Raw genomic sequence first — 27568 nt, 5'->3', positions numbered from 1 at the left:
ACCATCTGCCCAGTGGCATGTTACTTAGTACTTATTTATCAGGAGGGGCTAAAACATGACCATCGTTGAATAGTGCTGGCAAATATACAACAAGAACACCTCTCGCTATCTACATCCAATCTATAAAGGATGTCAAGTAGAAGGTCTCACTTGTTGAAAAGCTGCAGCAGCTGGTTCTTGTCCTCCAGGATCTCCTGACACCAGGTGTGAGCTTTTGTAGTATAGAAGAGATACGTGCGACAACACAGCTGCTCCTTAAACACAGGCCAGAACGTGGGCTTTGGCCCCAGAACCTCAAAACCGTGCACTCGCGTATCAATGCCACCCTGTTCACGGGGAGAAATAAGACGTGTTTGGTGTAAAACATTAGAAATAGACAGGGAAGTCATTACGGTTGAATCTAAAGTAGACTGCGCAAACAGAGAGTGAAGTAAACAAAGAATGATTGGAAAAGATTAACACAGACTGATCTTCTCATTGAAGACGTCTGACCTGTTGACATCTTTTGATGCGGATCTGAATGATGGGCCAGAAGCGGGTCATGTTCTCCAGCAGAACCACATGGCTGGCAGAAGGTGGCACATTCACCTGTTCAAAAAAAAAGTGTTTCCTAAACCAGCCAAATTAGCAACATAGTCACTAGATTTAGCCTTCATCTGGGTAACAAGCAAAAAATCAGAAAATATGTAAATGAGAACGACTTAATTGGCTATTTGATTGTATTAAAATGCAGGATGTGAAGTGCCAACAGTAGCACTGACATCATTAAGAGGTATTTAGGGCATAGCACCCCAACCTCCCTATAGATGGTTTCATGGGATGCACACGCCTGGCCCTAAATTAACTTAATGTGTTTGTTAATCTGTATTATATTATATTTTATTTATGTATACGAATATTCATTTATTAATATTTAATTGTATAATAAATGTATTACATAAACATTTGTTGTTGAATTTTGCGAGTGCGATTGAGTGGAGGCGGGGCTAATCTGCATCCTCATGTATCTCAATTCGGTCATCATTTACTCGCCCTCGAGTTGTTCCAAATCTTCATTCATGTCTTTGTTCTGATGAAAATAGATAAAGATATTTGGAAAAATGTCAGTAACCAAACTGATTAACTGCCATAGTAGGGAAAATAAATACTATAGCAGTCAATGGGGGATGAGATCTGTTTGGTTACTGACATTCTTCTAAATATCTTCCTTTGTGTTTAACAGAACACTGACATTCTTCCAAATATCTTCCTTTGTGTTTAGCAGAACAAAGACATTTATACAGGTTTGGAACGATCTGAGGGTGAGTAAATGATGACAGAATTTTTACTTTTTGGGTGAACTGTCCCTTTAATGAAGCTGAGGCGTAGTTACATTCAAGCTATTTTTAGGCAGGAAAAATTATTTTCAAAGGAAAAATGTTTGAATATGTAATTTTGGTGGTTTAAGGGATAAAATCATTGATCACAGGGGGACAAATAAACAGTTTGTTGAATGGGTTGCATAACTTTGTCACATTTCAGTTTAGCCAAGCAACGGTTCTTCTACTGGTAACCCAAAATAATACTGGCAAGACATTGTTTTAACTCGCTCACTAATGTAATTGACTTGTTATTTCTTTTGCTTGTTTTCAGAAATAATCTGTAGGGACTCTATTTTTTGTGGATATGTACCGGAAGTTTGGACCACAAAAGCGTGCATGCGCAGTAACGTTTGTTGTTGCTTTAAACTGTCTATAGTGTCACAGAATGCAGTGGGAAACACTGATCACTTTCACATCATCTCGGTTTCTTCTTTGAGATAAAAGTGAAGAGTTAACTCACTGTGTTGAGTTCAGTATTAATGTTTGTGGGATCATCTCCTCCCAGAACGACAATACGAGCTGGCATATAACTGGAGTCTTCACTGGCCACCAACACCGTCAGCTGTCTGTCAAGGAACAAAACAAGAAACAAACGATTTTAGAGATGACACAAATGAAGCAGCGTTCCATCAGAGACATACTAGAATTTTTGTAAGATACATGCAACGTCCCAGTAACGCATCATTTGGCAATTTGGCACTCGATGGTGTATCCAACAGCCATGGATTTCAAACTAACTCAACATGTTGGTCACCGCTATTGGCAGGGCCGGACTTAGGAGGATGGGGGCCGCTGGGCTTGAGTTGTTTTCGGGGCCCCCGTACTATTTAAAATCATATGTTTGTTAGCATTAGTAAATGTTTTTTTCTCCAATGACCAACAATGACACTTGTTCATTGGTTTACACGTTTACAATGCTTGTTTTGACAGTGGGAGCCACAAGTGGTGCATTTATAGCGTGTAGGAAGTTTCAAACATACTTAAATGTAAAATCCAACATTAATAATCAACATAACAATATCAAGGAGACTACAGTTTTTGACATAATCATACAGCCCTACCATTATGTATATTAAAATTAAATTTATTGATTCATAATAAGAAAACTACTAAAAAGGAACAAATGTGTGTGTTTTGCCTGTATTTCTGGAGGATCTTGAGAGATTATACGTCTCGGATCTAAAATGTGTGAACCCCTGCATTAACATGAAACCAACAATGAACAATACAGTCAGCATTTATTAATCTTGTTTATTGTTAGTTAATGCCAAATACAATTGTTCATGTTAGTTCGGTGCATGTTCAATGTTTTAAAAAATATTAGTAAATACTGAAAATAAAGATGAACAAATGCAGACATGTAATCTAATGCTTAACTAATTTTAACAAATGCAACGGTGTAAAGTGTTAAAAATATATTAGTATTCTATTGCAATTCCATCAGTAAAGCATATGACAGATCTAGGAGTTTGAAATGCACATTAAAATTGTATTCATATAATGAGATGAAACGTCTTATTATGGCTTAAATAGTTTCATAATAATGAGATTGGTCCATAGTTTTGTAAAGTCTAGTTAACTGAGGTTGTGCAGGGCAAATAGGGCACCTCTCGGTTATAAATCGTTTTAAATCTTTTAATTACTTTATGACTAACATAACATCATTTTCATGTCAAATTCTTAAATGTAAATCTAAGAGACTGTTTAATGCAGCTCACATATGGAGGACTAAACCTGCAAAAATTATAAATAAATAAATGTACAAATAAATAAATATATAAACGAATAAATGTAATAATATGAAAATAAATAAAGGAATGAATGGTTTGATAAAACAAAATAATTCGTTTTAGCTATTATTGATCTTAGCTTTAACTTTTCTTTTCATTTTTTAAATTGATTTATTATTTTTTGTGTCCATTTTAAATTATTTTTAATTATTATTATTTTTTATTTTTAGATTATTTTATTTATCATTTCCTTTTATTTTTACATTTATTTATTTATACGTTTATTTATTTTTATATTTATTTATTATCGCATGTATTTATTTCCACTTTTATTTATTTATTCTTGTATTTATTCTTACTTTTCTGTGTCTTGTATGATAATTAGATGGGTTGGTCTTGCCTACTATTGGTTCAGCGTAGATTGAAGCATTTGATCGATTACTCTTGACTTGTTTTGGACTAACGTCACGTCACTCACTGATCGTTTGCTTCGTGTATAACGTTAAGTAACTATGGCGGGCGCACAATTAGCTAGAGAGTTACAGCATTTAGCCAATGAAGTCGATAACCATGCATCAAATGACTGTGTGTCATTCAGATTAGGTGCACTTATTGATGATTTATTACAGATTGACGGCGAGATAAATGACAAAGTTCTCCCTCGGTTGTTAGCCTCTTTGCAGCACATTCAAAGTCTGTGCGAGTCAGAGGATGCTATGGTGGCGTTACAGTTCAACTGGTGAAAATCATAAAGCACAAAATGTAATAAGGTTTAACTACACAGATGAGCTTGTAAACCGAAGTCGCAAGCTAACGCTTTGTCAAAGTGATAGTTATAAGCAGCCTTTCGGTTAGAAAAAGCGTAAAGATTTAATGTAACATGATGTAACATAATGTAAATGAATTGAGACATAGTGAACTTAAGTCACAAGTTAACACGGTAGTAATGAGCATCGTTCTTTCACTACAGGGGCCATCAAATGGAAACCATTCCTTCTAAAAAGACGTGGTTACTAAACGGTACTCGTAAACTTTACTACATTTCATAAGAGATAAATAACACAGAGGTCACAAGTTAACACGGGCATATTCCCTTGATTCATCCAGCTGCATATTGTTTTGTGACATCTTGATATTATTGCAAAGATCCGCAGCAACTAACCTTGCGAAATAGCTTAGTGTGATTGTTACCGTAGTGACACGCTGCCTCGCTTTATTGCATGGGTACGAATCCCGTGTCAAATCGCTTTTTTATTTTTTCACCTCGCTTCAGCCGTTACGGGCGATCATACCAATAATTTGCAATCTTAACAAGAATGTCAAAATCATGTAACAAGAAAGTCTGTGTTTATTAGACATCTTAATATTAAGTCGTCTTGTGCTTTCAGAATCGACGAATCTGCTGAGGTCGTTCATGCACCTCTTTGGCGGAGGACCTGTAACCGGAACTTGGTCACCACCTTAGCACCCTCTGACTCGCACAGATTTTGAAGAACTTTGTCATTTATCTCTCCGTCAATCTGTAATAAATCATCAATAAGTGCATCTAATCTGAATGACACACAGTCATTTGATGCATGGTTATCGACTTCATTGGCAAAATGCCGTAACTCTCTAGCTAATTGTGCGCCCGCCATAGTTACTTAACGTTATACACGAAGCAAACGATCAGTGAGTGACGTGACGCCAGTCCAAAACAAGTCAAGAGTAATCGATCAAACGCTTCAATCTACGCTGAACCAATAGTACGCAAGACCAACCCATCTAATTATCATACAAGACACAGAAAAGTAAGAATAAATAAATACAAGTGGAAATAAATACATGCGATAATAAATAAATATAAAAATAAATAAACGTATAAATAAATAAATGTAAAAATAAAAGGAAATGATAAATAAAATAATCTAAAAATAAAATAATAATTTAAAATAATTTAAAAATGGACACAAAAAATAATAAATCAATTTAAAAAATGCAAAAAAGTTAAAGCTAAGATCAATAATAGCTAAAACGAATGATTTTGTTTTATCAAACCATTCATTCCTTTATTTATTTTCATATTATTACATTTATTCGTTTATATATTTATTTATACATTTATTTATTTATAATTTTTGCAGTTTAGTCCTCCATACTCACATGCCATGAATCCATGAATGGTATATCTGCAAGGTATCATCTTAATTTAGCATTTACATTTTGCCATGTAAACGTCTATCTAAACGCAGTTTGAAAAAGCACGAGTCCACTATTGGACACTAGCATGTATAGATTTAAATGTCAAAGGCTCAGCTTGGCAGCAGGAGCATACCTGATGACCACACCCTTGTGCATGTAAATGTTGATAAAATGGGAGCCAGTGCAGCCGTTGGATTCCCAGTAGGTTTTGGGGTTTTTGTCTGTCAGCTTGTTAGCTCGATGATGATTGGAGGAGACCTCCACCTTCTCCCAACATTTGTCCTCTTTCAGTTCCACGCTGGAGCCTGAAGAACAACAAAATATTTGACTTAATTCAAGGGATCCTTTAATATTACAAACACATCTACATAATGACCAGTCATTCAGACACTGACCCTGGCACAGGTTACGCAGAAACACATCAAAGAAGGGAATGTTGATCGGCTGATGGCTGCGGCGGTGCTCTTCAATCTGACCCAGAACCATCTGATGAAACAGATAACGAACGTGACATGAATACATCAGTCTGTAATTGTTATTGGACAATAACTATCTCAAGTTTCATGCACAGGTATATCATCATGTTTTGTCATCTGACCAGAACATGCTGGTTTGTACCTGTATGCATCCGGCCAGCACACTGGTGGTCATTTTCTTGTAGAGACTTGCGTATTTCTCACAGTCGTTGATGAGATCTCGCAGCTCTGTGACCATGAGCAGGTTGGTGCTGTGTTTGTCCAGGGCTTTGAGGAGAGCCTCTTTGGTGCCAAGACGGCACATCACGACAGCGTAGTCTTTGTTCAGAGACGCCATTCGGTACAGGAAGCGGATGAACTGCTGTACGACCTGAGAGGGGTGACAGGGGCACGAAAAGAAAAGAAGTCCGTATGACATCACATGATGACACTGTAATGCTTTACGGTGATGAACGCACCTCTCTGTCGCTGATGAAGGCCATCATAGAGGACAGACACGGCTCGATGCTCTCGTGCCACGGCAGCAGGTCCTCCTTGTAGTTATCTAGAAACTTGCTCAGAATCCTGTTCAAAACAAAGTCAGTTGCCATGTTTTTCAATCCACAAATTGTTAACAGGACGATTTGAAAAAGGAAAATGTTGCGATCTGACCTGAGGATGGAGAGCTGTACAGCCCGATCCACTCTGTGCTGGTCCATGAGACGGATGAGATCCTGATAAGTGTCTCTGCTGCGGGTCACCTCGTTTCTCTCTTCCTCCAGCTGCGAGGTGTCGTCACACAGCAGCTGTTCCAGGGTCAGTATGACCTCTTTAGTGACTGGCATCTCCTTCAGACTCACCACCAGCATCTTCAGCTCTGTGTCATTAAGGTCATGCTCATCTTTAGACTCTACAGACACAAACAGAGCAGCGCGTTACAATTATCATCCAAACCCTCGTGTTTCCAATCTAAGACGTAATTCAGCATCTAATTACCACGTGGCTAATCACCAGAGCATAGACATGACTGTGTACCTCTGAGACACTCATTACATTATTATTGTGATTAGATGAGGATCACTATTATTATTTCTCAAAATTCATGTTATATTTTATTTTCAAAACAAAGTAAAGCATCCTATGTGCTTCAAACACAGTGTGACCAAGTATGGCTCATTTATTGTCGTTATATTCTTTTATTATATGATTGCATTGTTATGGTTTGGTATGGTAAATTACTTCGCCTATGCACTAAAATGGAGACGTAAGCGGGTGTGTCCCAAAGGAACCCATAAATGAAAACTTCTGCCATGATTTGTTGTTACAAACCTGTGTAAATTTAGTTATTCTACAAAACACTAGAAAATTATGTGGAAGAATGTTTCTAACCAAGCAGTTCTGGGGCACTATAGATTTCCATAGTAAAGAAAATCTACTATGGTAGGCAATAGTGCCCCAGAACAGTTTAGTTTCCCACATTTTTCAAAATATCTTTGTGTTCAACAGAACAAAGAATTTGAAACAGTTTTGAAACAACTTGAGGGAGAGTAAACGATGACAGAATTTTCATTTTTGGGTGAACGGTTCCTTTACATTTTCTGTACTGTCGTGTATTTTTGTAAAATATCTCCTTAACCAGCTTTGTTATGTTTTCAAAATATTTTTACAAAATGAAAGTTCATATTTTTAACAGTTATTTAACATTTATGTATTGTTTGCTGTAGCTTTGAAAGGTTTTACTACTTCCATGCTTTTACCATGGCAAAATAACACGAATAATATCAAATAAATAAAATGACTGTGCTTCACTGATATGTTGATATTACTTTCCATATTACTCATATTACTGTACATTTTATTAGTGGTAGTTTTAGGGGAAAATTTGGTGGTTTGTGGCAAAATAAACACATCATATTCCTTAATACAAAGTTTTTAAAGAACTTTTCAAACTGTGGTCTATAGTGAACGGAACGCTCAGTCTACTGGTGTCACTGGTTTGCTCTTTCGAGACAAGACTTCTGAGCCGATTTGGAACAAGAATCAGGGTACCAGGCAGCCCAGGGTTTTACATCTATAAAAGGTATAAAATCTGTAAATGTGGTTTGGAGTAAGCAACCACACGGGAAAACACCCATGTGACAAACATCCAACTTCCTTGAATTTGAGTCACAAATTCCTCTCCCTTGAATGTTCATTTATATACAGGGTTTTTCCTGCATAGAGAAATTGGAGGCGGCCTCAGACTTTCGCCAAAATGATGTTGCGAGTCTTCACAAGAAATGCTGCGTGCATTTATCAGACTGTCATTTGTAACTGCAGTTGCGACATTACGCCACAGTGGAGGCGCTGTTTCGCTATCAGCACACTGAGGCGCTAAAAAGAGTTGCAGAACAAAACGAGAGCCGTGTTTTCACGATTGTTTGTTTTGCATCCAAGCACGTTTAATTTATTGAAATGTCTTAAATTAACATGACGTACATCATTGCAATGTCTTTAGCTGTGCAGTTGGATCATTGAATCAGCGTATCCTGTACACAGCAAGTTCGCCAGTATGAACGCACATTGTGTTCAGAACGACTCGCACACGAATGACTCATTTGAACCGATTCATTTAAACTATTGAACTTTTCAGTCACTAGCGAATATAAGAGATCCTTGAATCATTTCAAGTGAACCACAGAGAATGCAAGATGTGAATGAGCTTTGCTCATTTAGTAAGACTGGTTCATTCAGTTGGCTATTGTGAGCTGAAAAGTTAGTTGAAAATGATAAAAAAAAGCTTTATTTGATTAAAAAAATATTTCTGTTTGGTTGAATGAAAGTAATGTTTTATATAACTTAATTGTCAGTAGTTAATATTATCTTTGGTGTAGCACTGTTCAACGATTTGTAGTAATTAATCGCATTCAGAAAAACGTTTGTGCTTTTATAATATGTCTGTGTACTGTGCACATTTATTTTGTATTTGTAAACACAAACATGTATATATTTAGGAAATATTCGCATGTATATATTAGGGATGTGCGAGACTAATCGACCAGTCATTTAAATGGTAAGCTCCTACTAGTCCACATTGAAAACAACAGTCGATTACACAAAAAAATTACACAATGTTATAATTTGAATGACTTTCATTTTAATGTTTCATTTAAAAACCTTTTAAATTACATACCAAAACAATATGTATGAAAAAATAATTATAAATAGTCTTTAAAAGTGTATCAGGAACGAAATGTTTTAATTTAAGGTCAGATCTAACATGTGTTTTCTTTGTGCCAATTGCAGCACGCTCAGAAATGACCACTTGAAAGACGAGTTGTGGGGGTGTTTTAAAGGAGGAAAACGGGTAGGTTTTAAGCAAACTATGTCATATCAAAGTGGCATAATAATAATTTCACTGATAGCCATGCGTAACCATACTGTACTGGGTTCTTATTGACGCGATGCGGAAAACGCGGACGGAATGCAGGCATAAAACAAAAAAGTAGATAATGATCTAAAGCTACATACATTTTTGTTAACAATTACTTGATAATAAATTTCAATATTTTAATATTTAAAATGCATGAAAGATGGATTGACGTTATTTGATGGCAGAATGAGCTGTAGCCTAAATGCGGTGAATGCATCTTGAGCACACAATAAAACTGAGATGAGAATGTCTCGAGTGTCGAGCCTATGTATGTTCTATAAATTAGCTAATATGGGCCATATGCTTTGTTAGCGGCTTTTTCATTCTCTCAGCGTGAGATCAAATGCGTTCTGTAGCTTGTTCTGTACTTTTTGTCCATTGCTTTCTCTTCGCTTTTTTGTTTACACACATTGCTTTGCTTTATAAATAATAAAAACATGATATAATGTAGGCTATCTTGTTTGTTGATATACTATAGGCCTACCCTAATTATTACTTGTAGGCTTCTTAAATTGCGACATAATTAAAAAAGCAAAGTTTTTTTCATTCAACATCATTTAAATAAACAAATAATGAAACGTTCATTTTTAAGCTTTTAATTAATTGTTGTTAAATACTTTAAGTTTTATGATTTCAGTGTAATATTTACAATGCTACATATTTTAAGCCCAGGCACAGACCAGCCAAAGCGTCACTTCTTGCAGCTGCTAAATCGATCCAGTCAGGGTTGGCGCATCAGCAAATGCAGAAATATTAATGATCATAACGTAAGGAAAGTGTTCTAGCTACATTAAATATTGGATATGAACAATTTGATTAATAGCCTACATTCTTAGTTTTAGACTGGTCGACTACACGGTTACAAAACTTTCGTTTAAACGACTGTCAAATTAGCCGTAGAGCACATCCCTAGTATATATCTACATATAATTTAAATTGCATATAAATATTTATAAATGCACAGTGCGCAAACATGTAAACAAACTTTTATTCTAGATGCGATTAATCCCAATAAATCTGTGAACAGCCCTACCAACTGTTTCACAAACCAGAATAAGTCCGAATTTAATATTTAAAAGAGACACTATGATGTGTGTTACAATAAAAAAAGAAACTGGAATTAAGATGGACAGCGGCACCTTTTTTCTCCAGTTTGTGGACCAAGGAGATGTGGTTGAGAGCGATGATGGCCAGCGTGCCGTTTTGATTCTGAGCAGAAAGGCACTTCTTCAGCGTGCCACTGACGTTGTAGGCGACCAGCTGCTCCGCCAGGGTCTTGTGGCTAGAGATCAGCATGATGATGACCAGCAGCCCGTTCCTCACGGACAAGCCGCACCTGCTTAAAATCATGACATTAAAATAAGCTGACGGTCAGCATGTGCAGTACGAAGGACAAACACACGTCAAACACCTCACCCTGTTGTGCTGAGCATGAGGTCGATGCCAGAGGGGATGGCACCCAGGAGACCTTTGGAGCCCTCTGGCGTGGCCGAGCCGATGCTTGCGAAGATCTCCAGCATCATCTGAGTGCCGGACTCAGACAGCGGGAGACACGCACCCCCGCTGCCAGGGTCATGCTTACTGGCACCTGTTATGACCTTCAGAGTCTGCGAGAGGGCAAAACCCCTTTGTTCAGTTTTCAAATCCCATCTTTACAGCAGACTGCATGCACTGTGGTTTTATTAGGAATCAATTTCTAAATTCATTCTGCGCTTGTGATTTTAAATGAAAGAATGAACAAGACATGCTGCTCACCGCCAGTGCGATCTGCTGCACCTGTGTACAGTCGGGATACTCCTGCATACAGGACAGGATGGCTTTAACACCCCCCTCTGTGGCGAAGGAGACCCTCCATTCATATTTCAGCATTAGACTGCGGGTCAGCAGCAGCGCAGTGATGGCGTTCTGCTTCGGCTGACTGCCGATCATGTCCACCAGCATCTTTAACACTTTATCACTGCACGTGAGAAAGAAATCTAAGCACTCATTAACACTCACTTAAAGTGTTGTGTCTCCCATGAATAATTGATTCAAACGATTATTTAAAATGAAAATGCCCCCATTATATACTCGCCGTCATGCTACTCTAGGTGTATATCATTTTCTCAGAGTTATATTTAACAATATCCTGGCTTTTCTAGATCTGGGGTCTTACCGGACGCTCTGTGCCGAGTCGGATCTGAGGGTGCTTCTCTCCTGAGGTCCCTCCTCCTCCAAAATCTTGCTGATGACTTTCATGCCGGCCAGCTGCAGTCCTGAGTCTGAGCTGCTCTTCCTCATGATGTCCACCGCCTCCCCGATCTTCTCCAGAGAACTCTTTTTACCCTGAACCTTTGGACTGCTGAACACTGAAACAATCCAAAACAACACAAGACAATCACACAACCATCATCCCAAACGCTGCTGTACCTCTGGTACTTCTCTCAGTATTAACATGGATCTATCATCTAAATCAGCGGTTCTCAAACTTTTCAGATCAAGTACTACCTTTAATAAAAATGAGTTGTTCCAAGCACCACCAAATGACCGCCATAGAAAATCATAAGAATAAACAGTAGTAGAGCTGTGAATCTTTAATCTCCAATTCTAATGTATTATTAATAATACAAACACTTTTTTATTTACCAGCTGTTTCTAAACTAAAGAACATGTTTTTTTTTTCAGATTTTTCAAATAAGTCAGCAGTAATAGTGGACGAAACACTTTTCTGTAGTGCACTGTTAACAGGGCTCTGTAAATGACTATTAAGGGGGATTTATTAACTTTGTGGAAATAATATTTAACACTGAAGATAAACAATATAATATACATATACTTAAATGTCAATAGAACAGCTGTATATAACAAACAGAGACTCACACTTTACTGCAGCGGATCTTGTCAAAGCGGCGTGTCAAAACTAAATCACAACGCACGCTTCATTGATTTAACCTTGTTGAACGCGTGTTGAATTAGCGCTTAACAACAGCTTTGAATAGTGGTTCAAGTGCAGAAATACATAAGAAGCTTCATTTACACGTAGCTCATCGGAAGAGAGAGAGAGACGCAAAAGCAAGTCAAATCGACCAATGGTTAATAAACAATAATTCATACAACTATATTAAAATTGCACATAGGCTGAGACGTATTCTGTATTTATCGATCATGTATTAAACACTGTATTTAAAACACGAAATGTAACGAGTTTTTAATTTTCTGACGTGTCACGTACCACCAGGGGTCTCTTCAAGTACCACTAGTGGTATGCACACAACAGTTTGAGAACCACATCTAAATCATCCAAATACTTTCAATATATTTAGATTTCCTAAAGAAAACACCAGTGCTTGCATGGCAGCAAAAGTAAGTTTTTAGTTCCCTTTGCTTCCATTTTAAGGTTCATAATCAAACTGCTGCCAGTGAGTGCACGTCTTGTGGTTAAATAGAAGTCAGCCTGACTACACTACTACCAAGTATACATTAAGAAAAAATAGACTACACAATAAAAAAAGATTAAGAAGTGTTTAAAGTAAAATATTCTAATACAAAAAAAAGTGAATGCAGTTTCTGAGCTCGCACAGGAAGCGCTTGTGAAATTTCCTGTTGGACAGATTCAGCACGGCTAACATCACCATGACTCGGTGGGTTCAGAGAAAGGGACAAAAAAGCCTTGCCTTTCATCTTCTCCTCCAAGTCATCCGGGTACTTGGTGTCATCTTCACTTGGAAGTTCGCTATCTGTCTCACTGCCGCAGCCGGCCACGTCTGCTGGGGTCTCCTTCTTAGCTTTCTTAGACACAGATCCCATAGTGCAAGAAGAAGCCGAGGAGGAGGATGAAGTGGTGGCCGACGACAGCGATGACGATGATGAAGCTCCTTGTCCTCCGAGCGAGCTGTCCATCAGCATGTCGTCATCCTCCAGGCCGACGCCTCCACGGATCAGGTAGTGCTTGATGAAAGTGTGCGAGCAGAGCAGGTCGCCCAGACAGGAGGCCTGCAAGTTCTGCTTCAGGTAGTGATGGATCTTCTGCGCCACCTCGCTCGAGAGAGACAGCTGGATGAGAGTAGATTCATCCAGCTCCACCATCTGAAAGATACAAGGGGTGCGAAAACAAAAACAGATTTACTCACAAACACCGCCTATGTCATTTGAAGAGATATTTGCTGAATTTAAATTTAACAATCATTTTACACCAACTGACACAATATACACTTGCAAGGGAGATGATGGATTTCAGAAAGTGACACAAGGGGAAGAAAACATTTCTGCTAAAACACCCAAGCCAACAGTTATCTGTCGATGCCAATAATCTTAAAATGGTTAAATAGTGGCCGATTAATCTGCCCCAAACCAACACTTCAGAAAATGGGCACATTTAGTCGACTCTGAGGCTTTTCTTTGTAGAGCGGAGGAGAAGGATGCTGTTACCGGCTCATCGAGGCTCTGTCGCAGGATGCCGTACACTTCTTGCTGCTGCTTGGGTTCCAGCTTCCTGAAAAAGAAAAGCACCTCCCACCACTCGGCTCGGCTCAGGGTGCCCACGTTGTCCGGGGAGCCCGCCATCAGGTATGGCAGCGAGTAAAGCCCTCCAGGGGGCTTCAAGAAGAGCGTCTGACTCACTACAACATTCAGAAGAGAGGAGAGTCCAAACACAGGAGATGAATACCCAAAACCTCAAAATCATATTTTAATTGATCACAATCAATATAGTTTCATTCAATGTCATTACTGTAATGTAAAAATGACATTTTTAAATTTACTTCTTTAATTTATAGTGATACACTTTTTACACTAAAGAAACTGATTACCAACTAATTAAAATCATTGAAGTAAGTAAGTAACAATGATTTTGAGAATAATAAATAAACAAAAAACAATGAAATATTAAAATGAATTTTGGTCATATAAATTTGGACAACCCTAGAACTGACATCTTTCTTACCATTAGTGAGTTTGAGAGTCTCTGTGAGGGACGAGGCCTTTTCCTGACTCTCTTTCTCAGTCTGAGCGCCACTGCCGTTTCCCAGGATCTCAATCATGTGCCAGTGCACCCAGTATGTTCTGGATAAAGAGTTCCAGTACACCTGAAGAGCCCAAACACAAGACTGTATGCTTGCAACTCCACACTAAGAACACTGCCAATTTTACTGAAATATTGTATATAGGGCTGGGCTATAAAACAATAGACCTTTATCAGAAAATGTTAGCTATACCGCTCGCAAGTTAACATGTGCAGACATGAAGTTTTTCGCATAAACAACCTATGCACAGTCACTGAATCAAAAACAACCTTTCATCTTTTTAGACAGCGCAAGCATTATAAGCACTATCATCTATGTTTGCAAGCAGCAAGTTGGATTGTGCTTTTACAGAGAGATCATTTATCATCATGATACAGTGTCCATGCAGCACGACACATATTCACATTTACGCAAGTACAGAACAAAGTTCTCTGTCGCAACTTGTAGCTCTAATGTGAATAATACAGTGGTAAAATTCATTTTCTCATTCATTTTCTACTGGTCTTAATAAAGGCTAATGTATCAGTAATTACTGACATCGAATGATATGAAACAGAAATGTCAAAGCCCAAGTTACTTTCCTAAAATAGAGCTTGCTCATTGTGTATTCATCACATACTGTCATGTATTGATGTACTGCACTGTAAAAAATTAAACTTTCAAAATGTTCTCCCTACAAAGAATTAACTTGAACATAGAATTTTGAATATACTAAACAAAATTAGCCTAAACATGTTTCTTACAAAGATTATTTTGTTGACTGGACGTAGATTCTCAAATTTTTTACCAAAATGCATCAGAAAGTTTGCCCAACTTATAAAACAGTGTATTCTGAACAAACAATAATGCAAGAGTTGTCTGTGTTTCTTATTTGTTTTTCTTTAAAAAATGTGCTTGCAGGCTTAATTTATGCTTTAATATCATCGTTACTGTTAGTTATCTGTTATGGTTAGAGTTTTTTAATGAATGATGGTTTTTGATTGTTACCATGGTTGAGGTTTGTGTGTTCAATGTTGAGGTGTAAGTGCATGACACAACAGCACAACCGGTATAAATGCACACAACACAAACTGTTCAAACAGTTCTTTGATCAAAGTTTGGGTGTGTCTGGGGCAGAAACATGTACAGTTGTAGTAAAAGACAAATAAATGAGTTTATTTTTAAATTGGCAATCTATATTCTCTATCGATGTTCAGTAAACAAAACATATTTTGTTCTGTTATTCATTAGGTAAACTTGACTATGTTGTGACAACTAATGACTTAAACATATTTTTTTGAGTTGGGTGAACTTTAGTCTCAGTTTGTCAAGTTATCTAAAAAAAGTGCTTGTGAAAGGTTGCCTTATTATTTTAAGTTGACTGACCTTTTTTTTACAGTGTGTCTAAAATATTTGAACAGCTACGTCATGAAACCTTATATTAAAGGATCATATAAGCACTTTCACCATGCTAATTTTAAATACAAATAAATAATAATATATATTGCAGTTATTCAAATATTAAGAATGTGGTGTACACATAAATGCAGATTAAACATTTAAATGAAGTGATTTTAGTGTTTTTCATCTATGAATTGGCCATAGTCTTAAAAAATGTCGTGTGGTGCCATGCATTTTTAAGTGTATCTTAAGTGTCCAAATACAGTAAACTACTGCAAGTACAGAAAGCCAAAGAAAGTGGGACCTTGAATGAATGAAAACAAAACAGAAGATGATCACGAGAACATGAATCTAATAAATACAGCACTGACCTGCACTGGTGGTGAACCATCATTACTGTAGCGAAATTCTCCTTCGTCCCCGGAGCTGACCTCCTCATAATCCTCCAGCATACGAACCGTCATCCCGCTCTTCAGGTTGTCCTGCACATACTCCACGTAAGCCGAACGTGAAGTGAATTCCAAGCGCGTCTTGAAACCGTTTGCCGTTTTCTTCTTCTTTGGTGGCGTGACCGTGGCAATTGCTGACGCGACCATGATGGAAGGCGAACTGGAGAAGCGTGGCTGAAAGATGGAGCGAATCAGGTGTTTCAGGATTTCGTTGCTTATGTTCTGTGCACTTCTGGCTGCCCTCAAGACGAGCGGCGGCTGGCGGTTGCGGTCCCAGCCCATGACGCGCACCAGCTCAGAGATGAGGTTGGCCATGGCCATGGTGAACTCAAACTCCCTCTGCATACGCGCGTGTTCTGATTGGTAGGTGGCCGTGGAGGAGGAGGGGCCGACATCCTGTCGCTCAGAGGCGGACACCACCCCTGCAGTGTTAAGCTTGTCCATCAGCGAAGTGACGCATAAGTATCGTTTTACCAGGGAGAAAAGCAGCTTGCCTGGAATCTTTAAAAGATACAACATAATAAAATAGATACAAACAATAAAAAGATACTACCAGAAGATAACACAGGCTGGCGAGGAATAGAGGAGGAGTACCTGGGGTAGATGGATGCCTTCAAAGGAGATCCCGTGCTCCTCAGAGGAGGTGGTCTCTGCGAAAAGCTCCAGCAGTGTGTAGCGGTTGTCAAAGTCCATGTGCAGTTCAATGCCATCCTGCTGACTGAGAGACAGGAGCACGTAGGCACGACTGCCTGTAAAAACAACAACAAAAAACATTTTCATCAACTTCAAATAGTATTCTTTTGGTCAAAGAAACATATGAAAACAACAAATATGTACCGTAAACAACAATGGATTTGTTGGGCTTTCAGTTGTAATAAAATACAGTACCGTATGTAACTGTTCCGAGAGTAAACGCAAGTACGATGTGATGATGTCACGAATATGCAAATTATCACGTAACATCACTTTGCGCCATAGTCTCACAAAATCCTGTGGGAAACACTGCTCAACTAAAATGATAGCTAAAATACTACTACTAAAAGCAGAGGTGCTATTAAAACATGAATCAGACTCCTAACACTCCTGTACATTCGTACACAAGATGAGGAGAAAGTAGTCTGAAAGTAGTCTAATGACAATTACTAAATTAAAGCAGATTTCACATTATTTTACATCATGTAAACATTACAGATATGACAGAAATAGGCAAAAAAGCAACAAAATCCCTTTCGTGAAACACTTTCTGAATGTATTAAATGTCATTACAACTTTAACACTCCGCACATGCCTGTGATCTCCCTATACGCCCTTTTCACATGACGTCACGCATCTTCCGTTCTGCCGTGAAGCAGTGTATCATTACTTCAGTAAGCGATCTAGAAGTATTTTATGGTCTACAGTATCGAACGCAGCACTAAGGTCGAGCAGGACTAGGAGTGAGATGTTACCTTTATCTGATGCTATAATATATCTATACCTTGTTCTCGTATTAAACAAACTAAATAGCATTATGGTATTTATCTTATTTACACGGCGGCATGTCATTTCTGTTTCTACGTGGTCGTGCCTTTACAATTCTCCTCTGCTCTCGGTATCGAGTTCCAACCCGAAGTGCGTGCACACACACACAGACACGTGTGCGCACATACAGAGGTAAGCACACTTTCACCAGCGGACAGAGAGCGGGTGTGGGAAAATATGTCACGTCAACCACCTGAAAAGCAGATAAAAATGTGTTTTTAAACGCTCCCAGGGTGACTGGTTTTCACCCAGCTTATCCTTCGTTCCATCCGGACAGCAAGACAATGGTTTAAATTGAGCAGCGCATGTACATAACAGAGATGTACACATCACGCGCACTCAGTGACATTTATGTTGATTATATTTTGCCGCTATATCCTCTAGTATCTTTATTTAGCGCCAAACGCCCTTCATTTGACCCCTTTCCGCTCCGTGAGCGCTGCTTCTCCCGCCAAAGACACGTCGCATATAAAGACCTGCAGACACCAAGAGCAGGTAAATAAATGGACACTTTTTCTGTAACACTAAAGTAAACGAAAATGCAGCAGTAATAAAGTATTTTTAGCTGTCAGTCAGTTTACTGTTTGCTATATAGGTTTGTGACAGATTATAAAACATAACGTCTTGTATCTACATACAGCATTTATGATATTAATAGCATAAATAATCGGCATGTTAAGAGCATTTCATTGTGAATCATGTTTTAATTGGAAAGAATATTTAGAATCAGTTCTAGTATGAATGGCATGGAAAGGCTGTTAGTAACTTTGTAAGTACTCCTGCTCATGATACATTTATTTCAGTTGTTACATTTTGTTGTCAGTAGTTTTTTTAAATATTAAAATAGACCACTGGGACTTCGCTTCAGCACCAGAGCCTAAAACACATTTTCTCAGTTTCCAGACCTTCTATGTTTAATACAGACTGTGGCTATCAGAATATAAAGTAAATGGCCTGATAAAACATTAGATTGATTGATTTAACATTATTTATTAAAAGAAGTATTGTCCAGACCTCCGCCGCAAAAAAATATAGAGACCGCAGCCCCCCCCCAAAGCTGTAAACCTAGGGGAAACACTGAAACGCATTAGCTAACAATGAACAATTTAGTTTTTTAGTATTTATTAATCCCTGTTAATGTTAGTTCATGTCAATACAGTTATTCAAGTTAATGAATGGTGCATCAACTAATGTTAACAGTGACAACTAGGGATGTGCGCTACAACTAATTTTTAACCAGGGGTCGGCAAGTAAGTTTGGCATCAGACCAAAAAAACAAATTCACTGCTAGATGGCGGGCCAGAACGTAGTCAAAGGATAATTTAAGAAATTCATTGATGAAAAATGCAACTAGCACAGCCTACTTTTAAATATATAGTTATTATATAATGACATATTATATATAATTACATAATAGTCATAATTATTTAACGTAGCCTATTTAACGTAACGTAACGTATTTGACGTAATAGCGCTGGGGGGTACGCTATTACATCGTGTCGTGTGATGTTAACATTTAAGCTAGCTAGATGGTGAGAGAAAATGTTACGACCCTGACTTAAACTGAGACATTTATTCAAGAAGTTTATTATAAACTGAAAACAATTAGGCTTACTAGACACGTTTTATATCAGAGCGGGATTTGGTTTACCGGTGAGCGTGAGCGTAATGTGAGCGGAGCGTTTGCTTGGTCCGTTAGGCTGAGCGACTGAGCAAAGCGCAGTCATTGAGCGAAATATTAATAGTAGGCTGAAAAATAGCAGTTATGTTTCAGTCCGATATTCTGTGACATTACAGCCAATATTTTTAGTGCCTAAAGAGTAACTGTATAATAACTGATAAAGTAAATTTGATTTTCGTTACTTTATTTCCGTGAACATATAGCTGCCAAAGTGCAACATTTAAAATAAACGCACAAAAGATGAAATGCACTATGAACACCTTTATTATTACTGGGGTTAATAAAAGAAACAGGCTCTAAAGAAAAATAGACCAAAACAAGGGGAAATGCGGTCTTAAAACGTCAAACCTCAATCGATACAGCATTTTAGAATGTACTTTTAGAAAATTGGACAAAGTAGCTGCGTCTTCGAAGGCTGCATGCGTCCTCCGTAGATCACATTTGTCATTGAGGTTTATTCAGGTTTTATTTCAGAAAAGCAACTGTTACATTGGGTAAGTGACACAATGTCTTCTTAAGAGAAATAAATATAAATGTTATAATGTTTTTTTAACTGAAATGAGCCTGTCAAACCTCTTGTCGCCCACGCACCTCCGCAAATGGACTAGGCGTTTGTAGTTGACACGCATGAAAAGTAAATCACCAAGAGGGCTGAGTGAGTGACTCTGAGATTGGGCTAGCGGAGTGGAATTTTCAGAAAGGCGCTCTGCAAGAAATATTAACGCTCCACGCTACGCTCTCGCTCCGCTCACATGCTCTGCTGGCGTGGGCCAGATATTATTGCTGGCGGGCCAGTTTCGGCCTGTTGCTGACCCCTGGTTTAAACAAAGTTTTGTAACCGTGTAATCGACTAGTCTAAAACTAAGAATGGCCAAAAGGCGGTCCAAAAACTTTGTGTAGGGCCTATGTAATACATTTTAAAGACTAAAGAATGTAGGCTATTAATTAAACTGTTCACATCCAATATTTAATGTAGCTAGAACACTTTCCTTACGTAATGATCATTAATATTTCTGCATTTGCTGATGCGCCAACCCTGACTGGATCGTTTTAGCGGCTGCAAGAAGTGATGCGATGAGCATTTGTTTTCTTTGGCAGGTCTGTGCCTGGCTTAAAATATGTAGCCTATACAAAATCCATTTTATTTTCTCTTTTAAGACTGTTTTTTCGGACTCTAATTTGATGACTAAAATTTAATTGAACTTTTAAATTAATTTTTTGTAAAAGTGTGTCTACCACAGTGAAATCATGAAAATATTTAACAACAATTAATTAAAAGCTTAAAAACGAATGTTTCATTATTTGTTTATTTAAATGATGTTGAATGAAAAAACTTTGCTTTTTTAATTATGTCGCAATTTAAGAAGCCTACAAGTAATAATTAGGGTAGGCCTATAGTATATCAACAAACAAGATAGCCTACATTATATCATGTTTTTATTATTTATAAAGCAAAGCAATGTGTGTAAACAAAAAAGCGAAGAGAAAGTAATGGACAAAAAGTACAGAACAAGCTACAGAACGCATTTGATCTCACGCTGAGAGAATGAAAAAGCCGCTAACAAAGCATATGGCCCATATTAGCTAATTTATAGAACATACTCTATATGATCATCTCAGTTTTATTGTGTGCTCAAGATGCATTCACCGCATTTAGGCTACAGCTCATTTTGCCATCAAATAACGTCAATACATCTTTCATGCATTTTAAATATAAAATATTTTTATTTATTATTAATTAATTGTTATGCCAAGCGAGATATTGTCTTTAACAGAATTCGCTTTTCAAGTACTACAGAGAATGGCTGGAATCAGACTACAGCCCTTTACTTCCCAGGTAAATTATGTCACTATTCCGAGTTTTTAAATAACCTCCGCCCAACAGGAATATGCCAACAAAGGGGCGAGGCCTTCCTTAGAGAAAAGGAAGAGCAGCTGGAGTAGTGTCTGGTTATCAGAGATAGTAAACATTTAACTGAGCTAAGCGCCTAATTACTTTCACTTTCATCACAGTCCTACAGCTGGTAATAAGTATTCAGCTACACACATTCGAAGATAACCAACGGTCAAATAACAGCTTCCATGACATTGGCTGTGAAAGCTGTTCTGTGAAATACACTGATATTGTGTGTGCGCATATCTCTAAAACACTTCTATGAAACGTCCTTTGAAGTCCTGCTTGCAAATGTCTCCTAGTCAATCTGCTTGTTTTATTATCCAACTTAGGTCCAATATAAAAAGGCAAAACTAATGCTTCTGTTATTAGTGTTAATTAATATATCCAGTCTGATGCCAATCGGTCCGGTGTCATTTCCCTCGCCATAGTAGGAACAAAATCGCTATGTCTAACAAAGATTGACATTTGCTCATGCACTAGCAGACCTCCATTACACTTCGATCGATCCGCATGTTTTTAACTGACGAAGAGAGGTTGACGCCATTGTTACTGTTTATTGCTAAAATCCAAAGCTTATGAATACACGTGAGAGGGACACCGACCAATCACAACAGCCTGAGAAGGGTAAGCTCTTTGATATGTTATGGGTGGGACATCTTCAGAAACACGCTCTAAGCGGGGAACCAATCACGACAGACTGGGTCAGCTCTACCAATCAGAGCATTTCGGAAGGAGGGATTTTATAGAAACTAGAAAAAATCTGATGGTATTCTGAGAAGAGGGACAGCGGTCGTGAACAATAGACTCCAAATATGTGAAATATAAAGCGTCTTTTGAAACTAGAAACATGAACATCCATTGTTAAACACCCAAAAACAAAGCTTGGAAAACAGCCAAAGAACCGCACCTTTAAATTATAACGTTGTGTGTCATTTTTTTTTAAGTAATCAACTGTTGTTTTCAATGTCGACTAGTAGGAGCTTACTGTTTAAACGACTAGTCGATTTGTCTTGCACATCCCCAGTGACAACGTTTGATTTTAATAATGTATTAGTTAATGCTGAAATTAACATGAATTAATATTAATAAATGACGTAGAAGTATTGTTCATTTTAGCTAATGCATTAACTAATTGTTAACAAATAGCACCTTATTGTAAAGTGTTACAGTTTTTTCTTTTAATTCTTTATTTCTTTAATTTTTTTATTAATTAAACGACTTGCGTCTTTAAATATGTTAAAAGTTTACATCAATTGCTCTGTTTAGCTGCAGCTCCATGCGTTACTAGTAACTTCCGGGAACTATTGAGACTCTACGAACCGCCATTGCTGTGAAAAAACTGTTCCATTGGAGTCAACGCGACTCTCTCTCTCTCAATGGCTCTGGGCATAATAAAGTGAGGAACTAGAACTCAATGGGTACATCCTGTGGAGGCGTGTCAATGAATAATACGAGGACTGAAAGCCCACCCCCTTCATAAGAAGGCAGATATACACTTAAGAAAAAAAAGTGTAAAACACAGATGAGAGAGTTTGCCATAGATGTGCTCTGATACAGAGTCTCTTCTATGACCCACAGCCCTTTACTGATGACTCACAATCCCCAATATCTCGCAAGACACCGAAGGGAATCTGAGGGCCACACCTTCTGTACTCATCAAACCTCACATCAGCACTTCCATTCACCAGCACAGCATTTGGAGAGCTGCTAAGCAATTGTGGAAATTAATTTTGTTCAAGTTTAAGTTCAAGTTTGCTAAATTCCAATAAAGATGTTTGATTAATAAAGGATAAAATGCAAGCTGGATCTCAGAGAAAAAAAAAAAGAGTAAATGTCCACTGAAAGCCCATTCTATGTCTTTCCTGTGACACACACACGACAGATTGTGGAAAATATTTTATGTAAAGTCAATATTGCATTAAGCAACACAGTTTAATGTAGTAAATATTAGCAGCAGTAATTATACAATTTCAGTGAAAGGTTTATGGTTGCTTTCATTTCATCATAATAACATACTGGGGAAATACCCTAGGAAGTGAGACCTTGAACTTAGATGTAAAATAGGAACCCACCTATGAAATAAGAGCTAAAGTTCTGAAATAATTCTAAGGCTATTAAATCTCGTAATGAAGCACTTACCTGCATCATGAGAAGCCAATGCCCGCAGCATCTTGCCAGCGCTGCGTCTGTTCTGTCGTTCTTTGTTGCACAGCAGTTCCATGAGCAGATCTAGAGCGCCCGTTTCCTTGAAGACTCCCACCAATGAGCCGATGCTGGCATAGGCGCTCAGCACGTGGATGGTGTGCGTGATGCTTATACCGAAGTCGCTGTTCTTAGCCATCTGCTTCCGCGCGCGCTGCACAAGATTCTTCACGTCATCCTTCATGTCCGACAGTTCGCCCTCCTCGAATGTGACGTTGGCTGGGAACTGGCCGCTGGGCCGCTCCTCTTCCTCCAGTAGGGGCCTCTGGGAGTCTGCCTTGCGTTTGCCTAGCAGAGTGGGGCAGTTGGCATACACGTCTTCTGTAGACATCCACATCAGGATGCTTTCCGTCTTGCTTTCTCCTGAGGTGGAGCCACTAGACCCACCAACACCCGAACTGCTGCCTCCGCCACCGCCTGCCTCATTGCTGCCGCCCGAGCTGTTGCCATCTTCCACAGCCTGCAGGTTCCAGCGAATCAGGTACTCAGTCTGGCCGTCGTGAGTCCTCCTCTGACGGATGAGCTCCTCTGGGTAGGCCTGCTGCTTTGGGCCCAGCTGAACCAGCAGGTTGCCGTTACGGCGCTCACCTACCATGGTAGCTGAGAAGAATGTGAAAAAGGAGCGCATTAGTTGTGGTTTAAACTATACAAATTATATTGTTCTGTGGAAATCTTAATGCTAAAGACTGACCCTAGCAATGAGGAGGTGTGTAACACCGTGTCTACGTCGGACGCGACCGCACCGCATCCAGTGTGGACAAAATGTAAAATTATTCTAATCCGTTTAATTTTCTTTTGTCGTGCCGCGCCGCGTCCGGTGAAGACACAGTGTAACTTTCTGGTGATCTAAAGAATCTAAATATCTTGATAATTAAAGTTAGATCAAGTTAGATTTTATTCACTATCTTGAGAAAACTAAAATATAATAGCAGGAAAATAAAGGAACAAACAATGCTTTTAAATGTAGTTCTTAATTCTTTTGTATTAGTTTTTTTTACTTTTGTATGTATTTATTTCCATATTTCAATTTATTTGTTCTGTATTTCTTTTTACATTTCTGTGTGCAACATAGAAGTAATGGAGGCAGTGCTTGCGTAGCTTCAGTTTATCCTTGTACTAGAGAGCCCATGTGTATAAGCATCACATCATCTTCAGATGGAAAAAAAGAAATGTGTGAATATTTAAATATGTCATGGTGCCAAACATTAGTCCAAATATCAACATATCATGTAACTTTAGGGGCATAAATCCACAGAAAATATATCCAAAAAATAGAAAAAGGATCCACACACTTTCAAAATCTGCCAAAAGGTTTGCAAAAAAAAGAAATAAAGCAGATAATACAAAAATAAATTCAGGACTAAATTTAACTAAAATATTTAGTTAAATCAGGTAATTTTATCAAATTAATTAATTTTGATTGCGTAACAGTTAAGAGTTTTCCAAATTCAATAGTGAAAACATTAGACAGGACATTAAAAAAATCGACTATATATACTTTAAATGCTCAATTTGGCCAAAAAACTTGTGCACTTCACACAATGTTGTTATTTACTATTTATAAATTCCAGAAAATATTCATAACACAAAGTGTAATGGATGTTATCCACCGTATGGGAACCAACACGGGCCTAAAAACACTACTTGAAAGAATTTCGTAACAGTTTTATAGTAAACAGACGGTTCATACTGATAATCGAATGGAAACAGTAAATGTATTGTTTCTCCAACAGTATCCTTTTTACAGTCAGATAAGTAGCTGGTTATCTACAACGTGAACTTTCAGTAAAACGACTGAATAAGCAAACTGAACTGAATAAAGAAAGTGAAATTACACAAGACCTAGTCAAGACCTGTGACAAACTTCAAGCTTCCTCTCGAGACGTGTTTCCTCGCTGACGTAACCAAACCATCAACCGTCAATCTCACGAATCAACCAATTTAAGTTGATAAAAAGCGATTAATTTGCGCTGTCGTCGGACTGTAATCACCCCATGATTCGGCTAATGTCAGTACGCTAGCGATGCTGCTAAAGCAAGGGTGTGTGTCAGGCACACGGGCCTGACGCGAGTCTGATTCACGTTTCCCAGAAGCTTACCAAACACCAGCCCGCTCATCAGAAAGCGCTCCTACGCTGTCGACAGGCACAGCTGAGTCGAGCAAGTTGACGCCCAAACGAGCGAGCAAGTTGACGTGACAGCCCGAAAAGCGTAGAATTAAGCTGTCTGCTGCGCTTTCATTATAACGGGAGCGTTCTAGCTATGTCGCGTCGCGTCACTAGCAGCGTACATATGTTGCATATGACCATCTAGCTGTCAGTGCGGCCTCTGTTTAAAAAACAAGTAAAGACCACCGTCTGAGCCCCAAAACTCCGCTTTAGCTCACCTCCGGTGTTGCAGGGCCTCCCCTCCTTCTCGACTTTCCCCCTGGGTGGATGGAGTTTTCTTCTCCGTGGTAGCGTATCGTTGCCCAGCCTGAAGTCGTATTTGCTGCCTGTTGTACAGTTAAGTGTAGTCCAGTGCTGCTTCCTGTGGTGGAACAGGTACGTGAGTTCCCCTCCCTTGCCTGTGCGTCAACGTTTGGCGGCCGCAGCCTATTACTGCCCCCTACTGACATGGAGGAACGTATGAACGCTGCGGATTCTAGAAACAAACCACCCCAGTACACAAAACAGGGGAATGACGACTGAAGAGTCTGATGAAATGGCAAAGAAAGTCGTGCACAGATTCGCTTAATAGGACTAGGTGTTAAAATCCCAATATTTCAGCACAGTTGAATTGCCCAATAGGACATTCCCCACGCTTTATGCATGACAGGGGAGCGGTCAAGAATTGAATAGAGGAAGGAGGTCACTGGGTTCGTCGGGTAGGCATCCTCTGTGTTTGGGGGATAAATGTTAAATTGGAAGTATGGTATGGGTGTAAAGTGTAAAGATTTTATTTGACAAGGAACAACCAATAGTGATATGCAATAAAGGCAAGTTTGGGTTATTATAGATTGGGGCATTGCGCATTGAATTATGGGCTGGCAATGGTTGGATAGCATCCAGACAGCCTAAACAAAAAGAAATATGTATGTATTCAGAGCTAGAAGCTGGAGTAACCAATCATTAAAAACAAGTCTTACTACCAAGGAGATGACAAACAGTTTTTGCGCTGAACTGGACTTTATATATATTATATATAATCTATTAAATGGATTTATTCAGATAAGCTAAGGAAATATGTTTATTTATTAATAACAGCTTGAACACAACGTGATAAAATGTCAAGACTGAAAAAAAGATTTTATCTATTGAAAAGATTGACAGTTTTCAAAAGCGTTTCAAAAACCTCCTGAAGAGGCACAAACTGAGACAATCGGGTCCCTAACCCTTTTATTAGGAGGACAGTAATACTGTACACATTCTATGTGTAGTCTGTCTTAAGTCACTACTTTGTTTATTGAGCATGAAGTAAGGAAAGTAAATCAATACAAATAATGTACAAACAGCTTTTTTTCTCTTTCCATCAAATTTATTGGCATTTTACTTTCATAAGGTTTTGTCTTCATATACTTCAGAATCAGAATCAGAAAGAGCTTTATTGGCCAAGTATGTTTACACATACAGTACAAGGAATTTGGTAACAGGAGCTTCCAATGCAGAAGTACAGACATAGCGGAAGAAAGTGCAGACATCAAAAGATCTAAATTAAAAGAAGGATATAAATTAAAAGAAAGATAAAAAGAACGCAAACAACGCAAAAATAATAATAGTATTAATATAGAAAGAGGAACAAATCATTTACAGATATGTTATTTACAGGCGTTATATACAGATACATTTAAACATTTAAAGGGAAACTCGGCCGAAAAATGAAAATTCTTCCATGAATAACTCACCTTCAAGTCGTCCGGCAACCGTATAGGACATCCGTTCATCTTCGGAATGCAAATTAAGAGTTTTGACAGCAACGTAACAGATATTTAAAGTTCAGAAACTCCAGTTACTTTTTTAACTTAATTTTTATTGAAAATATTCAGGCCCAATCCCATTTCTACCGCTTACCCCACCCTCCGGAATGCTATTGCGGACATATCGGGGGAAGCAGAATCGTTCCCCAGGTCTGTTCGTGATTGCGTCCCGGAGCCGGCAGTCTCCCCCTCCGTCCGGGGAATCGGAATGCGTGAGAGGTGTGTGGTGCGGTTATGCTGGGGAAAAAGTCCAGGGTCACTTTTTAGGCCGTAATCCACAAAACTGATATGACTACAGCTGATGGCGGCATCTTGGAAGTTTGTGAAAAGCATCGCCGCATCTCC

General features: G+C 38.5%; 1 protein-coding gene across 2 annotated transcripts in view; it reads right to left on the bottom strand.

The window, feature by feature from the left end:
- The window catches only part of LOC130559472 (cullin-9), a 39319-nt gene extending 13483 nt beyond the window's left edge, over window positions 1-25836 (bottom strand). Inside the window, exons 1-19 of one of the 2 annotated variants that reach the window (XM_057342572.1) lie at window positions 25655-25836; window positions 23207-23869; window positions 16563-16717; window positions 15891-16469; window positions 14061-14202; window positions 13547-13737; window positions 12793-13204; window positions 11295-11487; window positions 10895-11096; window positions 10556-10746; window positions 10279-10475; window positions 6400-6637; window positions 6207-6312; window positions 5891-6118; window positions 5668-5758; window positions 5406-5577; window positions 1822-1927; window positions 493-588; window positions 151-326 (exon numbers count right to left, since the gene is read on the bottom strand). In XM_057342572.1, the coding sequence (XP_057198555.1) occupies window positions 151-326; window positions 493-588; window positions 1822-1927; window positions 5406-5577; window positions 5668-5758; window positions 5891-6118; window positions 6207-6312; window positions 6400-6637; window positions 10279-10475; window positions 10556-10746; window positions 10895-11096; window positions 11295-11487; window positions 12793-13204; window positions 13547-13737; window positions 14061-14202; window positions 15891-16469; window positions 16563-16717; window positions 23207-23864 (4133 nt within the window). In that variant the 5' untranslated portion in view covers window positions 23865-23869; window positions 25655-25836. The remainder of the gene's footprint in view (window positions 1-150; window positions 327-492; window positions 589-1821; window positions 1928-5405; window positions 5578-5667; window positions 5759-5890; window positions 6119-6206; window positions 6313-6399; window positions 6638-10278; window positions 10476-10555; window positions 10747-10894; window positions 11097-11294; window positions 11488-12792; window positions 13205-13546; window positions 13738-14060; window positions 14203-15890; window positions 16470-16562; window positions 16718-23206; window positions 23870-25654) is intronic. The other variant, XM_057342571.1, reaches the window with a different exon arrangement.
- Between the last annotated feature and the right edge of the window lie 1732 nt (window positions 25837-27568).

This window comes from Triplophysa rosa, linkage group LG9 (assembly GCF_024868665.1).
Source record: "Triplophysa rosa linkage group LG9, Trosa_1v2, whole genome shotgun sequence".
NCBI lineage: Eukaryota > Metazoa > Chordata > Actinopteri > Cypriniformes > Nemacheilidae > Triplophysa > Triplophysa rosa.
The sequence above is the reverse complement of the archived record's forward strand: the minus strand, read 5'-3'. Positions and strand labels throughout refer to the sequence as shown.